Consider the following 18,396-nt stretch of genomic DNA (forward strand, 5'->3'; position numbering starts at 1 on the left):
CCTCATCCCTCAGCAGTAGTACATGGGATGCTCCATGGCTTGCCCACCATCATGTAGCAACACACATGACCCCAACCTGTGACTCACTCCTAGGACTCTTCGTTTACAACTCGAGAATTGGACAATGACTATGTGTGGAAATCCCCATGGGTCCAACCAGGTAAAACCTCAAACAAAGGACTAACAATCATTTAAGGGGCATCCCATGGCAGAGAACCATTATTGACCACACACACAAACAACTTAGAAGATATATGGGTCATCACCCTCATCAAGATTGACTTGGGTGGTGAAAGTAGTCAGAGCTTTAACATCTTTTCTTCTTTCTCTACTTCTTCCATAAGGTTTGCTGAACATATCTTCTTTGCATAGCACTCTTTCTCAAAATATCCAGGTTTTCCACGAAAGTTGCACTTATCTTGCTCTTGCTGGTGGATGCCTTGAAGTTGCTTTTGGCCAAATATGCCCCATGTTCTTTGTAGTCATTCCTCTGTTTGATTTTCCTTTCCTCTTCCAAGAGGGATGCCTCAATTTCCACCAAACTGTTTTGTAGGAGTTAGAGATTTGCATAATCAATCTCCATCTAAAGAATTAGCCCAATGCAAATGATCCTTTGGACGAGAAAAATGTGTTTATTGAAGTCCCAGTTCCAATTTCTAAATGTGGGTATGTGCGTCCCTGTCCCTCCCCCCCTTCCCCTCTCCGTCTCTTCCTCTCTTCTTTTCTGTCAGGTTTATATATCATTCTCATCACCATACTGTTTCGCACTTATCCATGCATGGCAAATTCTATGGAGATGTACTTTATCGTTTCCTTTTTTATAAATATAGACTAGAGAAGCACTTAGCCTCTCCTATAGTTCTCAAATACACATGATGGGACAACCGTTTTGATTTCCTTAAGACATCAATATGCTCTTTTGTTGTTAGCTTTTGAGTTTTATAATCTTCTTCATAGTGCCTTGTTATCTATATCTGATGGAATGTTAGATCTAAAAGCTGAGCCCTCTTATTGAATTCATCATGTTGATGTAGTTAGGTGACACACAATCACTTATCTATGGGCTCGGTCCAATTTTTTTTAAAATTTGACTCAACATCACTGCCTTTGAATTCACGGACTCCTGAGGCTACCACACTTGTTTAGCAGTCTAAATTTAGATTACCCAAATGCATGTTCTTTTATTATCTAAATAGAATCCCATAATAGTAAAGAACAAGATAATACAGAATATTTATTAATCAAACAGTCGTAAATCAAGGGTCAAGGTCCTCTGTTTGAGCTGTTACAGTTGTATTCTCCAGTTCAATTTTGTAGCTTTAACGAATTTAATGAAAGTTTATGTTTTTTGTTAGGATATGCTCCTGCTAAGAACGACTTTCTGTTTGAGAGGGTAATTATTTTACATCCCTTACGTGTAAGACTTAGGAGGCCATTCATGATGATTATGTTATGCCTTGTGAGGATTTGATTATTCTCTGTGATTTTCCCTTGTGTCCTTGAGTTTTGTTATTTTCATGCAACAAAAAAATGGGGGAACTTTTGAACTTTGTTTGATAGCTTCAGTGCACAAATTTCCACACAAATCAGTATCTTTAATGTGACTCTTACTCTCATATTTTTTATTTTTTTGGGTTTCTGTCACTGTACCTATCACACTTTGGATACCCTCTAAGGGCTTTGATCATGGGGGTTCCTCAATTTTCTTATGTCTCGTTAGGTCCCACGGACCATCTTTGGTCTCTTGCTGGCAATTAGATTCATCAATCAATAAATGATCAATGGTTACACATACTTTGAATCATTTGCAATTTTATTGTGAACAGCATTGTGCCATCAGATAACAGTATCTTCATCATGCATGTCGTTTACGAGGGTCCGGTATAGAGATTGTGTATTGCTCTCTACTGTGTTAGGACAGATTATGTGGTTCATTCTTAATCAATTTTTCTGACTCATTATTGTCATTGAAATTTTGAAACATATGTACCTGGGGACATTGTTTGGTGGACCATAGAGGCTACAAAATTTTCTTTTTGGTAAGATTTCAAAAAATTTGTTGGTTTTGTCTGAACTTGCAGGAAGATATGCTCATTTAAGGCTTTAGGCTTTATAATTCCAGCCAGTAACAACAGCATCTCTTTTCTTGTTAGACATACTTATCCAACACTCCAAAGGAAAGCCGGCCCTAGTATTCTGCTCAACAAGGAAGGGTGCACAGGAAGCTGCTATGACACTTGTCGAAACTGTTTCAAAGCCTGGATTTCTAAATCCATTTCTTAAGGCATATGATCAATTTGAAAGGTTACAAGTTTCTGCGCTTGCATGCAGTGACAAACACTTGCAAACATGCATTAAGAATGGAGGTAAGCACGAAGATATCTAGGGAAAACCAAATGCGTATTTCAGTTGCAAAGTCTTTATCAGGGAAAGTCCTGTAGCAGGAAAGTCTTTATCAGTGAAAATCATGTAGCAGGAGTGAAAGTCGCTCATAATATATACTTCACAGTATGAATAAAGTTGAAGCAATTTCTTTCTTCTTCAGCATCCTGTTACAAGCCCTACTGTAAATTTAGTGATTTCCATATTCGAAAAAAAGAACATGATAAAAATAGACCCACAACTAGCATGCATGCTTCTGTCATTACATATTTTGCCACATGCTGCTACAATGGTAGGATTTGATAGTTTGCCTTGTTTGGGGGTTTGGGGAGGTTTCTGCAGTTGGATATCACAATGGTGGTCTAGGCTTAATGGAACGAAGCCTTGTTGAAGGACTCTTCTTGAAAGGCGATTTGCAAGTATTGTGTACCACAAACACGCTTGCACATGGTGTGAATTTGCCTGCGCACACAGTGATCATTAAGTCCACTCAATACTTGTGAGTACTTTACATGATAACAGCACACCTTAGAACTCATATTATTAAACGTTGCAGTTTTGTCGCTGTATGTTCACCAAAGTTAAAAAAGTACATTCACAGTTCAGATGATGAGACTACCATTCCACAGTGCATGTATAACTTTGCCATAGAATCACAAATAGTGCATAGATGTTGCATCCAAAGCCAGCCATATTTAGCAGGTATGCAACTTGGCTGAGGTATTCTCGTAGGTGTGGTGGGTATTAGCCAAGGTATGTAATCCTTGGGACTAAGTACTGTGGAGATAGGTGTTTCATGAAATGCCTAGGGCTAATTTGTAGTCCCTTGTCATTTGACTATCAATCAATTGGGTTCCTAGATTCTCATAGTTAGCACATGGAGCTAGGCAATATGACAACACATTTCTGGTGTGATAGGGCGGTATGAGACACTCTGGATTAATCTTGTTTGCCTAGACCGAGGTGGGATAGCCTAGACCTTTACCTCAAGGGCCCAATATTCTGGACTGAGCTTGACTCCTACTCCCTTTGTTGTTACCTAATCTACTTGTGATCTCTTAGCCAGTGGTTCTACCAAGGGTGGTTATGCTCTTTCTTTCTTTTTTGCAAAGAAAAGAACCTTCTATTAATGCTTGAAAGACTTCATACAAAACAGCAGCCCCGAAGGTGCTGAGTATGGAAAAAAAATTGGAAAAGGCTGAAATAAAAAACCGGCCTGTTCCAGAGAAACCCAGCTCACTGCCTAGGGGATCTCTGGTACTGGGGCTAACAGTTAGGTGGGGGGACTACACAACCAGTGAATCCCTCGCGGAGTGAAGATGTAGAAAACTTCTGCAGGCCAAGCCTTGCAGAATCGAGCGTGCCTCGTGATAGTCGCCCTAGAGCCTGGGGTCCCACGTTCTTAGGTGGAGTGGAGTGTGTCCCACGCTCCCAGGTGGAGTGGAGTGTGTAGATGATATCCTACCGGATGGTGACCAAGGTAGCTGAGGGTGGAACCGGATGCTCACCCATCACCAGATTGCAACAAGCAACCCAAATGGTCCACACAGTGATACTGGCTACTACCTCACATAGGCTGTCCTCTGGAGAAGGAGGAACGAGGCTATCCGGAGGGACCGCAAGCTCTATCCTGTGAATGCTCTGACCCTATATCCGGTAAGCTGGGGAGATCTCATCAATCTAGAACACGTGTCCTTCCTCAGTCAACCAAGCCACCATCCCCCATGTGTAGTCCCTCTGAAGGCTTTGCATACGGGTCATAATCTAGAGGGCTCCCATCCAAATCCTCTCTGCGCTACGACAGCTCCAGAGGCAGTGAAGGATTGTCTCTAGAAAAGCAGCAGAGCAACAATGATATTGCCCCTCAACCTGCATCTACTCCAACCACTTGCCGATGGGCAAGCCTCTGTGGGCGGCCAACCAGCAGAAGTAGGATATCTTCCTCGTCCGTAAATTATTATTATTATTATTATTATTTTCACAAAAGAGACTTCTATTAAGTAAGAAAGAAACCCGCTAGAGCAAGCTCTGTGCAGAAATACACCATGCTAAGCATGTAATAAAAAACACCTCAGAGGAATGAGGTAGAAAGAAACCAAGGTTGAGGTTGAAAATGCCATCTCAACCCTGTAGAAGTCTCAGCAAAGAAGGGAGAGTCTCTCCAATCTCTGAGAAAAGTAACTCTCCTAGAGGAGGCTGCTCAAGATGATCCCTGCATGGTCGCCCAAATGGCCATCAGAGTGTGTATCGTATCTGTCCAAGTAGTGGCCAAGATCTGAGAAGGGTGAACCTGAGAACCCTCCAAAGCCTCAGTGCATCTGGCTTTCGAAATGTGCCATGCTGCAATGCTAGCTAGGATCTCCCATGGAGAGTCGACCGAGGAGTGAGCAGCCCTGAAAAGAGTGGCCGGAACATCCTCTAGAGAGCACGACTCCACAAGGTGTCGTCGGATGTAAAGAGCCCAAGAGGAAACAAGTCTCTTTAAAAATACCTGGGGCCCTAAAAGAGTGAGCCAAGCCACGATCATAGCCTGTCTGCAATCCCATAGGCAGTGCTGTATTGTCTCCAAAGCAGAAAGGCAGCGAGGGCAAGAAGGGTCAACTCCGAACTTGGACCTCCAATGGTTTACTGCTATCCCACCATGAATAGAAAGCCAAAAGAAGAGAGTGATTTTTCTATTCCGGTGGGATTTCCAGAGTCTCTGCCAAGAAAATTTCTGCAAGTCAGCAGGAATCTGAAAGTTCTCCCAATGATGAGCTCTGGTGGGCCTCCAACCCCTACAGCTGAGCTGGAATTTCTTGGCATTACTGACCGTGTAACGAAAGAAGGGGATGCGCTTCTCTCGGTGCCCTTTATCTATCCATTCCCATTCCCCAGGGTCCCACTGCAAAAACTTAATTGGGACACCTCCATAGAGCCACAGCCTCCATGAGCCAAGGGCGAGGAGAAGCGGGTCAGGATCCAAGTACCACTGTGAAAGAGAGCCATGCTCCATGAAGCCCACTATCCTGGCTGGCTGAAACGGTACCTCCAACAAGATATCGTCTGTGGATCTGGACAGCCTGCCCCCAGAAGAAACATCAAATACTAAGGCATCCTCATTGTTACGCTCTAGCCGAGGTAGCATGACCTCGGAAGAATCAGTCGACATTTCCCTTAAGGATCTACGTTTGTAATATATTTGTTTGCGCTTCATGTAAATGATCGGGAGGGAATTAGTGTCAAGGTCCTGGTGAGGGCTGATATCACCAGACTAGGTGGATCTAAGGCTAAGGGCCTAATGCAAGCAATGTGCCTAGGGGCAAAGGAAATCAAATGTATCCCAAGAGAGGGGTGAAAAGATGCATTGGGAAAGGCCCTATGATGATGACATGTGGCATCTAGATCCATCTAGGGAGATGGGGCTGTTGAGGTAAGTAAGAGAGAGAAGATGAGCTTCACGTATGGATTCTGATTGAGGATTTCGACTTCTCTGTGTGTTCTTACGCTTCAACAGGAATTGGCTGGGTGGAATTCAGATGGTGCTACTCCCGCGATCTGCAGCAGTAAAGAGGATAAGTTTGTGTCATTTGGTATCAGAGCAGGTTAGCGTTCAGGTTGGACGAAGGGAGCGCAGACGAAGGATTAGTGCTGGTTAGCGTTCAGGCTGGACGAAAGGAGCGCATACGGAGAATATAGGAACCCCAAAGCATGTATCGCGAGTCACGCAGAAATGCTTATTTTGAGATTGAAATAGTGAACAACAGCGTGTTCATCTACGATACACCTGTGAAATCAGTGGGGTAGACTGACGCACGGACGGCTGAAGTCGCCAGGCTATGAGACAGGAAGAAGGGTCTCCAACTGCTATCACCTGTGTTACATCCCTGCCGATAGCTAAACAATCCGCTTTTGGGCAATTCTCCTTCATCCCTTGCCTCCTGGATGATTCGTTGCTTGCAAACTTGCTGTCTCGTTTGGGTAAGATTTGCAGGGATGTGTTGAAAGGGGATTGCGTAGGAAGGGAGCGCATAACATCTGCGTAGCGATGGATGACGCACAGGCAGTGGCTCGTGAACGGGGAGGCCTTCGACGCGATAAGCAATGAGTGGGGTTCCTTAACATCGAATTCACAGACCAGGGGTCTTTCGACATTATTTGCTCTTGTTTTCGTCTTTTTTTTTTTTTTCTGAACTTAGCTTGTGTGGAGTATTCAGCTTGCATGAAGGGATAGCCAGCCCGTGTGTAGGCTTGTGGTTCAAAGCAAGGTCACATTATGCTGTGTATATGCCTCTGTGCTTGAGAATGGATTGCAGGAACTTCCCTAGCATAGGGAAAAGTCGAAATTTGGATTATGCTTGGTCAGTGTAGTTGTCGGGATTGCAGGTATTCCCTAGTATAGGGAATTGTGTCAGAATTTTATCAGCTTATAATTACAGTTTCTAGCGGTGTTTATTTATTTAAATATTAAAAAAAAACACACAAAACAAAACACCCATTGACCTAAATGGAAGCAGAAGAAGGAGCTTCCAGGATGGATCGTGTAGAGTCAGGAGTCTGGCCGACCCACCAGGTGTCGCGCCCAGTAGTTCACACCTTATCTGGCAGGATTGCATTACTTGAGGATGCCTTGCAGCAGTTACAGGCAAATGCAGGGCAGTCTGAACTTAGAAGAGTGATACACAGTATGTCTGCCAGACCTTCTCGAGATGAGAAAGGAAAGGCTCCAACGGAACCGGAGTCTAGTGTCCATACGATCGAGCCTAGGAAGGCTAAAGTACCTAATATTGCCAATTATAGGCCGGAAAAGTATTCTGGTCGGATGAATGACGGTAATTCTGATGTCATTGAGACCTGGTTTCACAAATGGGACGAGGCCCATTTGTGTAATATTGCCAATTATAGACCGTAGTTCTGATGTCATTGAGACCTGGTTACACAAATGGGACGAGCCTAGGAAGGCTAAAGTACCTAATATTACCAATTATAGGCCGGAAAAGTATTTTGGTCGGATGAATGACCGTAGTTCTGATGTCATTGAGACATATCAAAGGATATTCCTAAATAGTATCGCCATTGACTGATCTGACCTCAGATAAAGTACCTTTTATATGGGGACAGAATCAACAAGAAAGTTTTAACACCATAAAACAAGCTGTGGTCACAGGACCGGTGTTAAAAATAGTTGATCCCCAGAAACCATTGTTCCTGGAAACCGATGCAAGTGGCATTGCGGTAGGAGCAGTTCTGCTTCAAGAGGGAAGGCTAGTAGCCTTTGAAAGCAAGAAGCTTTCTCCCTCTCAAAGGAATTGGCCAACTCATGAATTAGAGTTGTATGATGTTGTCCATGCTTTGAAAACACGGTGACATTATTTGTATGGATCAGAGTTTTATGTGGATGTTGATCATGATACTCTGAAACATTTTTGTAAACAGCCTGACATGAGGGGCCGCCAAGCTAGGTCGGCAGAGCTCGTAGGAGTTTAATTTGACGATTCGGTACCGAAGAGGAAAAGATAATAAAGTTGTTGATGCGTTGTCACGCATTATGCATAACATGAGTTTCACGGTATTAGAGAGTGCTCTAATGACCGAGATTAGAGAAACTCAAAAGGTGGACGAGTTTGTCCAGAGCCTTTGGCCTAAGGCTCATGTGTTAAAACCCAGGGAAAACGAAAAGGATGACCTGGCATCCAGAAAAGGCCAAACTTATGCAAGATATACCATAAGGGATGGTATGCTAAAAAGAAATGGCAAGGTAGTAGTACCTAATCAGAATGATCTCAAGCAGAGAGTCATTCGATAGTGCCATGATAGCCCATGTGCGGGACATCCGAGAGTCAAGAAGACATATGATCTCGTGAAGCGAGATTTCTTTTGGCCAAAGATGAAAAAGCATATTCATGAATATGTGACACGTTGTTTTTCGTGTCAGGTAAGTAAGGCCGAGCGGGTGAAGCCACCCGGACTTTTACAGCCCTTGGAGATACCACTAAGTAAGTGGGAGAGCATTTCCATGGACTTTATTGTAGGTCTGCCTATGACACAAGGAGAGTATGATTCTATCCTTGTGGTGGTTGATCGTCTAACCAAGATGGCTCACTTCATTCCAACTAGGGAGTCTGTTAGTGCCCCGCAAGTGGCGGATTTGTTTATTAGACATATATTTCGTCTGCATGGATTGCCTAGATCCATAGTGTCAGACGGAGATGTCAGATTTACCGGTCATTTTTGGACAGCGGTATTTGAGACACTAAGGACTGAGTTGGGAATGAGTAGTGGGGATCATCTTAAAATGGATGGTTAGACGGAGAGAGTCAACCAGATTTTAGAGGATATGTTGAGGGCATATGTGTCATTGAGGCAACATACGTGGGACAAGTGGTTGCCATTGTTAGAGTTTGCCTACAATGATAGAAAACATTCCTCTACGGAGTTTAGTCCGTTTGAATTGAATTATGGTTATAGACCAGCAAATCCAACTACAGTTGGAATACCTCAGAGAGTGCCTAGTGCCGCGAACTTTGTGGTTCAGATGCGGGAGATGCTAGCACTTGCGAGAGCTAATATCCGCTAGGCTATGGATAGAGCCAAGGCGTATGCGAATGAAAACCGGTCTATAAGAGAACTCAAGGAAGGAGAAAAAGTTTTTCTCAGAGTTCCTTTACACTCGAAGTCATTAACTTCAGGAGAGTGTGCTAAGTTATCACCTCGATACTGTGGGCCGTGGTTAATTCTAAAGAGAATAGGCAAGGTAGCCTATAAATTAGAATTGCCACAGGGTTGCAAGGTGCACCCAGTGTTTCATGTTTCTCGTTTAAAGAAATTTTTGCATACTGGTGACTCACTAATCGAAGGTGTGGTTTTGTTTCAGGAGATAGAGGATAATGCAAGACGCAAACCAACAAGAATCGTGGACCGAGGAACAATGCAAGTGCGAAATCGGAAGATACCCACGGTGTTGGTTGCATGGCATGGTCAGCCTCTATGTGAAGCTACCTGGGAATCCGTATACCAGTTGCGGAGAGTGTTCCTAGACTTTATCATCGAGGACGCTGATGTCTGAAGAGGGAAGGAATGTTAGGCTCTAGCCGAGGTAGCATGACCTTGAAAGAATCAGTCGACATTTTAATCAAATGTATCCCAAGAGAGGGGTGAAAAGATGCATTAGGAAAGGCCCTATGATGATGACATGTGGCATCTAGATCCATCTAGGGAGATGGGGCTGTTGAGGTAAGTAAGAGAGAGAAGATGAGCTTCACGTATGGATTCTGATTGAGGATTTCGACTTCTGTGTGTGTTCTTACGCTTCAACAGGAATTGGCTGGGTGGAATTTAGATGGTGCTACTCCCGTGATCTGCAGCAGTAAAGAGGATAAGTTTGTGTCACTCATGTGGGTCAAGAAAAGCAATCACCTGTAAAGGAACTCCCAATTTGGAAAATGCCCCCATCCAGGTGGAGCAAGTAATAGGCATGTCGTCTGTGTCCACCCAAGCCAAGGGCAAGGCTGCATCAATCTGTTGGACTCTCCCTGCACTCCCTCTGAGATTAAGAACCATTTGGGCCTGTTGGTCTATAGGAAGCTTCCTGAAGGCTTTCCATGCTCCCACTATAGATGCAGGGCCCCTCTCCCATCTTGGCCACTGCATGTAAGGAGAAGCTCCAAGTGGTCTGCCAAGCTCATCCAAAATCCTGTCATTCCACATGATAGGCTGCCTTTCAATCTCTTCACGAGTGGATGGAAGAATCCTGCGAAGAGTACTCTTGAAGCTGACCCATGCTTTCAGGATAGCAACCATAAGAGGGGAAGAGGGAGACATGAGGTGGGCTGTGGTGAAATCCCATCTAGTACTGTGTGTCCAATCCTCTCCCGAAGTGGGCGTGCGAGACTGTATGCATATGATAAAAAAATCCTTCCAAGGCTCTTGCCCTGGCATAAGCCCTCTCACAACGAACTTGCAGAGTGAAGCTCTGCACTATAGATCTGGGTCGATGATATTCAAATCCCCTTCTCTTGTAGGAAGAATCAAGGTCTCCCAGGCCACCCTGGCTGTAACATCAGTTGTGCCATCTAGACCACTCCATAAAAAGTTTTGTACAGGCCTCTTAAGCTGAGTGATACAGTCCCTTGAGTGGCACCATTAAGAGCATACAAACCATGCTGTGGCTAGAAGAACCTGGTTAACCACCACCACCCTGGAGGCCAAGTCAAGTTTGGCTGAGCTCCAGAAAAGGAGCTTTCTTCTAATGCTTTCCAACACTGGAGCAAACTGTTGTGAAGGAGAGATGCCCACCTCAACCTGGCAGCCCAAATATCTGACGGAGACGCCCCTCTGTACCCAAGTGAAGCCAATATCATTACCCCAATCCGGGGTGTCATCCTCGCAAATCCAAAAACCACTGGATTTATGCCAATTAATGCGTGCACGTGCAGCCGTGCAAAACAAATCCAAGGCTGTCCGGAAGGAAGTGAGTGTCCTGGGGGAGGCATCCAAAAAAACAGCCGTGTCATCTGCGAACTCACTATCTAGGAGCTCTTCTTCCCGGCGGATAGGAAGCCTCAGCCCATAAATATCAGCTTGAGATCTAATGTAGATACTCATAGCTTCCGCCACAAACAGAAAAAGAAACGGGGCAAGAGGACATCCCTGGCGGACGGATCTAGAAATCTGAAACCTATCCCCTCTTAGCCCCCCAATGAGCAACTAGCTATGGGCTGATCTGTACAGAGAGGATACTCCTCTAATCCATGCATCTGAAAAACCAAAGCGAGATAGAGTACCCTCTAAAAAATCCCAGTCTACTCTATCGTAAGCTTTCTCAAAGTCCAAGAGTAGAATGGCCAATCTCTGGCGGCTCTGCATGGCCCATTCTGAGGCCTCCCAAAATGAGAAAATATTATCAAAAATACTTCTGCCATGCACAAACCGTGTCTGCGTGTCATGAATCAAATCTAGAAGAAAAACCTGTAGCCGCAGACTGATGGCTTTCGCCAAAATCTTGTAAAAAGTGCCCAATAGAGTGATGGGTCTCCATTGAGACACAAGATTCCTATTACCCCCCTTTGGGATGAGATGAATGAGACCATCTGTGAGTGAGTCCGGCATCTCACTAGAGTCCCACACGCCCTGCAGGGCTGATGTAATGTGATCACCGATTTGCTCCCAAAAAGTAATAAAAAAGGAGGGGGTAAGTCCATCTGAACCTGTGGGCACTTGCCCTTGTGAAGGGCAAGTAATGCAGTCTTGAATTCTGCATTGGTGAAAGGTGCATCCAGAGAAACAAACATCTCATCCTTCACCAATACAGGGATACACTGCCAAATAACCTCTCTGGCATCATCAATGGCGTGTGTGCCTGGATCTGCAGTAAGAAGGGATGCAAAAAGTCTCAAGCTACACGCATGACAGCATCAAGATCTGACTGTAACACCCTGTCTGAGTCAACAAGCTGCAAAACACTATCTCTACTATGTCTGGGCCCATGAGTAGAGAAAAAGTGTTTGTTGACCCTGCCACCCATCTGAATCCAAAAGGATTCCCGTGCACGAAAGGCATACTCTGCTCTCTGATCCAACAATGTCTACAAATGAGCCCTTGCTGCAGCAAGGCGCTCTTGAATCCAAGCATCTGTGGGCCTCTTCTGCTCTTTTCTCTGAAGGGACGCTAATTGCTGGCGTATACCGTCCTAGAATCAGCGACTATATGATAATAGTCACTAATTTCGGATAAGGCTGCAGCTACCTGAGATGGGTGGACAGCTCCACCCTGTATGTGAGAAACCCAAATCTGTAAAATATCCTCTGTGAGGCTCTCCTCTGCATAAAAAGCATCCGGATTCCTTACACTGGCAGAGCGTCCTCTCTGATGAGGCTCAAGAATCTGCAACACCACTGGAAAATGATATGAGGTGGAAACCCCAGTAGAAATGCATACAGATCGTGCATGAATGGGCATGTGTATTCTCTTGTTCGACCAAGAGTACAGGAGTGACTGTGGCATAATATGAAAGGCATCATCCAACCAAGTGTCCCTGCCTTTGAACTGAAAGAGGAAGGCATCCCAGGCTGCCCTCTCCAAAGAATGAATTCCACCCTGTCTGCCTTCCGTTTTGTCTGAAGGCAACTCAACCATGTTGAAGTCGCCACCAATGATCCAAGAATCTGCAATGGGGGCCCAAGAGAGTAACTCCTTCCAAAAAGAGATCCGCTCTCCTCTGTTGTTGGGAGCATAAAGATTGAGAAGACCAATCTTACGCCCTCCAATCAAAATAATGATCCATTGAGCTCTAGAAGGGGAGATAATACCATGACCAGCAACCAAGGGGAGAATAGAAAGAGAGACCGAAATGCAAGTACCTCCCCTTGTGCCCATAGCAGGCGACCAGAAGGTATGTCATGAAAGCAGTTTGCTAGACTTAGAGTAATCACTGGCATCCAGCTTGTATTCCTGGAAAAAAAAGGATATCAATAGCACCTCCAGTGACGCCTGGATGAAGCTGGTTCCGGATCAGCTGCCTACGGCGACGGTGTGGAACTTCGCCTAGGCCCTGTATGTTCCAGCTGACTATCCTCATCGACAGGAGGATGCTGGATGGATAGGCTTACCCGACCTAGTAGAGGAGACTAGCTTCCCCTGGGCCGAAACACTTTTGCTGAGGGCAGGAAACTCAACAGGTGAAAGGATCCTCACACTTGCTGAAAGGGAGGCCCTGTCAGAAGGAATCCCAATGACCGGGGCCCCTAAGGTGGAGGGCACAAACTCCTCATCATCCATGAAAGTCGCCGAATCTGCCAGTGCCGAAAAAGAATTCCTGATAAGCAAGTCTGGCCGAGGAGTGCGAAGAAGACCTGCACTCGTGGAAGATGGAGGAGAAGGACCTGCCAGGCCTCTATCAGCAGAACTGGAGCTGGGGGTTGAGGAGGCCTGTGGCAGGGGTGAAGAGGAATCAGGAGCCCTCATCTGCGCCTGCACTTTCTTGGTTGTTCTGACTGTGGCAGGAACAATCTGCGGGGAAGAAGTACCTGTAAGCCCCTCGTGGTCAAAAACCAAGGGGTCAGAAACCAAAGTGACTGGGGCTAGTGGATCTAAAGGCCCCTCCTGATGTGGAACTGTAGTGTCAGGGGCTGCAGCAACATCCACCTCTGGAGTCTGGAAGGTGTCTGTCTGAACAGGATCAAAAGTCTCCTCCTGAGGTAAGGGAGCCGTTCTGATAGCTCTCCATCATGGTACTGGGTGTGCTGCGGGCATTGGGCGCCCTGCTGCCCCTGGTGGTCCTGGGTTGCGCGAAGTAGGGTGCCCTGTTGCTCTTGGTGGAACGCGGGTGCAGGAAGAAGGAGAAAGAGAGGGTAGGAGAGAGGGGAAGGGAAGGAGAGGATAGACTGAAGGGGGAGACGGAGGTAGGCTGAGGGGGAGGCGTGGGGAGCTGAGTTAGGAAGGAAGGGGGCGGGGAGGGAGAGGGAGGAGGTTTTTTTTTTTTTTTTAAAAACTCTTTTTTTTTTCCCGGGGGGGGGGGGTGTCTCCTTTGGGGGGAGAGTAGCGGGGGGGGAGAGGGAGGGGGGGGGGGGGGATGAGAAGGGGGTGGGGGGGTTGGTGGGGGAGAGGGAGGGTGGAGGAGAAGGGGGCAGCGGGGAGGGGGGAGGGGGAGAGCAGCAGGGGGGGGAGAGGGAGGGCGAGGGACGGGGGCGGGGGAGGAGAAGGGGGCGGGGGGGCTGGCGGGGGAGAGGGAGGGCGGAGTAGAAGGGGGCAGCGGGGGGGGAGAGGGATGACAGGGGAGGGACCGGGGGAGGAGAAGGGGGACGGGGGGGTTGACGGGTGGGGGAGAGGTAGGGCGGGGAGGGAGAAGTAGGGGCAGCAGGGAGGGAGAGGTAGGGGGCAGCGGGGGGGGGAGAGGGAGGGCGGGGAGGAGGAAGGGGAGAGGGAGGATGAGGGAGGAGGGAGAGGGGGCTGGCGAGAGGGGAGGGAGAGGAGGAGCAGCGAGGGGGGGAGAGGGGGGGCAGCGAGGGAGAGGGAGAGGGGACTGGCTGAGAGAGGGAGAGGGGGGGGCAGTAGCTCACGGGGAGGAGCAGCAGCTCATCTCCTCCTGAGGGAGTAGAAATGGATCCAAAGAAAGTGGCTGCGATACTGACTTGGCCAATCCCTCAAGACTTTGACCGCTTTGCGATCATTCTTGGGATTTGTCTAATTTTATAGCATTCATCGAATGTCCATTCTACCAACAATACTAATACTTCTTGGAAAAATCATGGGCATATTTGAATTGTAGTTAGACATCATACACCCACTTGAAAATTTTGGATGTAATTTCTCTCAAAAAATGACCATTGAAAATTCCCTGGTGTGCTTCTTGAAGTGATGCATGTCATTCATGATCTGGTATGCATCGTGTGCTACTACTACTGCTAACCAATGCCTCACTTATACACATTACTTGTTATTAGCAAGAATGGCTTACTTTTTAGTGCTAATACTTTCCTTTGAGATGGTGTCATATTTGTTGGAATAACCAATCAGTTAGGAACTACAACAATTGATCATACTAATCAGCTCCTTGAGGTCAGCCTTAACTTAAAATAGCATTGGATCCAATAAATCATTGGGTATACCATCCATGGGAATGTTGCCAAGATCTAATGTACTGAGGTACTTTGCAACAACCAAGTGCTACTTTCTAGGCATATGGATCACCCTGTAGTCAAAGTCTTGTAGCAAAAGAATCCGGCCCACAAGCCTTCTTGTGGGTTGTGAATTGTTTGCCAAATAAATAAGAGCTTATTGATCCCCATAAAAATTATCTTGTTTTCCAATAAATTATATCCAAATTTTTGAATAGAGTATATCATGCTAAGGCATTCTAATTCCATGGTTGAATGATTTATTTCTACCAATGGAAATATCACTTTGATTGCAATGTCAAAAGCATCCACAAAGACATAAAACTCTAGGTTCCAATCTAGAGGTATTAGTATGGGTGCCAAAATGAGCATTTTTGGAAATACCACTGGGTAGGTGGGAGAGCATTTCCATGGGCTTTATTGTAGGTCTGCCTATGACACAAGGTGGATATGATTCTATCCTTGTGGTGGTTGATCGTCTTACCAAGATGGCTCACTTCATTCCAACTAGAGAGTCTGTTAGTGCCCCACAAGTGGCGGATTTGTTTATTAGACATGTATTTCGTTTGCATGGATTACCCAATTCCATAGTGTCAGACAGAGATGTCAAATTTACCAGTCATTTTTGGACAGCGGTGTTTGAGACACTAAGGACTGAGTTGGGAATGAGTAGTGGGGATCATCCAGAAACGGATGGTCAGACGGAAAGAATCAACCAAGTTTTAGAGGATATGCTTAGAGCATATGTGTCATTGAGACAACATACATGGGATAAGTGGTTGCCATTGTTAGAGTTTGCCTACAATGATAGAAAATATTCCTCTACAGGGTTCAGTCCGTTTGAGCTGAACTATGGTTATAGGCCAGCGAATCCAACTATAGTTGGAATACCTCAGAAAGTGCCTAGTGCCGCGACTTTTGTGGTTCAGATGTGGGAGATGGTAGCACTTGCGAGAGTGAACATCCGCCAAGCTATGGATAGAGCTAAGGCGTATGCGGATGAAAACCGATCCGCTAGAGAATTTAAGGAATGAGAAAAAGTTTTGCTTAGAGTTCCTTCGCACTCTAAGTCTTTGACTGCAGGCTTTGACTGCAGGAGAGTGTGCTAAGTTATCACCTCGATATTGTGGGCCATGGTTAATTCTAAAAAGAATAGGCAAGGTAGCCTATAAATTAGAATTGCCACAGGGTTGTAAGGTGCACCCAGTGTTTCATGTTTCTCGTTTATAGAAAATTTTGCATATAGGCGACTCACTAATTGAAGCTGTTGTTTTGTTTTAGGAGATAGAGGATAATGCAAGACGCAAACCAACAGGAATCTTGGACCGAGGAACAATGCAAGTATGCAATCGAAAGATACCCACGGTGTTGGTTGCATGGCATGGTCTACCTCTATCAGAAGCTACCTGGGAATCCGTATACCAGTTACGGAGAGTGTTCCCAGACTTTATCATCGAGGACGCTGATGCTTGAAGAGGGAAGGAATGTTACGCTCGAGTCGAGGTAACATGACCTCGGAAGGGTCAGTTGACATTTTCCTTCAAAGGATCAATGTTTGTATTATATTTGTTTGGGCTTCATGTAAATGATCAAAAAAAGGAATAAAGGTCAAGGTCCTTGGTGAGGGTGACATGGCACTAGACTAGGTGGATCTAAGGCTAAGGGACCTAAATGCATGAAATGTGCCTAGGGGCAAATGGTTTCAATGATATCCCAAGAGAGGGGTAAATGATGCATTAAGGAGGGACCCTAGAATGAAGACGTGTGGCATACTAGATCCATCTAGGGAATTTTGGGACTTGGTGGAGATTTAGTAAGCAAGAGCTTGAATGAAAATTTTTAGCGTGAAAGCTTACGACCACTGAGATCAGCTGGGATGATAATCGATGTGCTTGCGCCTGTGATTTGACGTAAGAAGCTAGGAGCAAACAGATTTTTGCGTATCACGCGAAGTCCCTCCTACAAGAACTCGGAGATGGCTAGGTCAATCTCTCTCATCCGCTGCCCGGCCCCTTGCAAATGCGCTTTTGCAAATGCGCTAGAGCCTTGCCTCTGCCTCCATGGGTAATCTCCTCCATTTGCCAAAGGAGCTAGCTGGTCCACTGTGCCACTGTGCCCAACCAATGTGAGTCCGCTGCCCCTAAGCATACGTCCCTCCTAATCCTTGATCTCTGGGTGCCAAACAAGGGGCTAATGCTCGAACTCCTCTCTGGCTAAGCACGAATGAGGCCCCCTGCTAATCTTTGCCAGACCCTATGGGGGCTCCTTATCAAGGGGGAACCCTTCCTCGTAAGGGGGGCATGTGATAAGATCCATCTGTGTGAGTGCTGCCACTGCCCCCCAGTGCACGAGGTGTTCCTGAGAAGCCCTTGCTATAAGAGGAGCTTCCAACGCTCGGGACTGGGGGTGAGGCCGCAAACAACCAACTTTCCCAAGAGGGCTTTGCTCCGCATCTCCGGATCAATGATACCCAAGCCTCCTAATCCCTGCGGCATGATCACTGTCTGCTAAGCGACCCGGGCTCTAGTATTCCTCGTGCCGTCTGATCTTGCCCAAAGGAAGTTCCAAACCAACCATCGGAGCTGTCCAATGCACCCTCTATGAAAACACCCAGGCCATGGCAAGGACCTGGTTTGCCACTAAGGCACAACCCGCTAGGGAGAGTTTGGCTGAGCTCCAATTGAGAAGCTTGTGTTGAACACTCTCGAGGACCGGGGCAATCTGCTGCTCTGCTGTAATATCAATACCCACCTGGCATCAAAGGTATCTCACTATCTAGCCCCGCGGTGTCCATCGGAAGCCAAAGTCGCTCCCCCACTCTCAAATCTCTTGTGTCTCCTTAGAGCTAGTGAAGAAACCTATGGATTTTGTCCAGTTGCACCCAAGGCCTCACAGTAGATAGCCAGGGCTCCCTTGACTCTCTCCAAACTCACTATGGCGCCCTCTACGTACAAGGCCGTGTCATCTGCGAACTCAGAGTCTAGCAGCTCCTCCTCATGTCTGATTGGGAGTCTCAACCCTGTGAGGCCCGCCACCTGTGATCTCAAGTAGTAGCCCAAAGTTTCCACCACAAACAAGAAGAGGAAGGGAGCGAGGGGACAGCCCTGGTGGACCGAGTAAGAGAGAGAAAAGGTTTCGCCCCGTGTGTCCACCGATAAGCATCTGACTAGAGCTCCCTGCATAGAGCGCAGAAAACTCCTTTGATCCATCTGTCTGAGAAACCCAATCTCCGCATAGTACCCTCCAGGAAAGACCACTCCACCCTATTGTAGGCCTACTCAAAATCCAAGAGAAGGACAGCCAATGGTTGTGACTCCTCCTTGGACCAATCCACTGCCTCCTAGAATGTGAAGATGTTATCCAAGACGATGCGCTCTTGAACGAACCTGGTCTGTGTGTCGTGGATGATGTTAGTAAGATG

At 46.4% G+C, this 18,396-nt stretch overlaps 1 protein-coding gene across 1 annotated transcript in view; it reads left to right on the forward strand.

Annotated features, from left to right (window-relative positions):
- The window catches only part of LOC147900578 (ATP-dependent DNA helicase MER3 homolog), a 168,480-nt gene that overhangs the window by 51,300 nt on the left and 98,784 nt on the right, over positions 1-18,396 (forward strand). The window contains exons 9-12 of the mRNA XM_087377593.1: positions 1,356-1,393; positions 2,018-2,039; positions 2,154-2,366; positions 2,725-2,881. Of these exons, the coding sequence (XP_087233719.1) occupies positions 1,356-1,393; positions 2,018-2,039; positions 2,154-2,366; positions 2,725-2,881 (430 nt within the window). The remainder of the gene's footprint in view (positions 1-1,355; positions 1,394-2,017; positions 2,040-2,153; positions 2,367-2,724; positions 2,882-18,396) is intronic.

This window comes from Dipteris shenzhenensis, chromosome 7 (genome assembly GCF_047967505.1).
Source record: "Dipteris shenzhenensis isolate YYH24624 ecotype China chromosome 7, Dip_SZ_1.0, whole genome shotgun sequence".
Lineage (NCBI taxonomy): Eukaryota > Viridiplantae > Streptophyta > Polypodiopsida > Gleicheniales > Dipteridaceae > Dipteris > Dipteris shenzhenensis.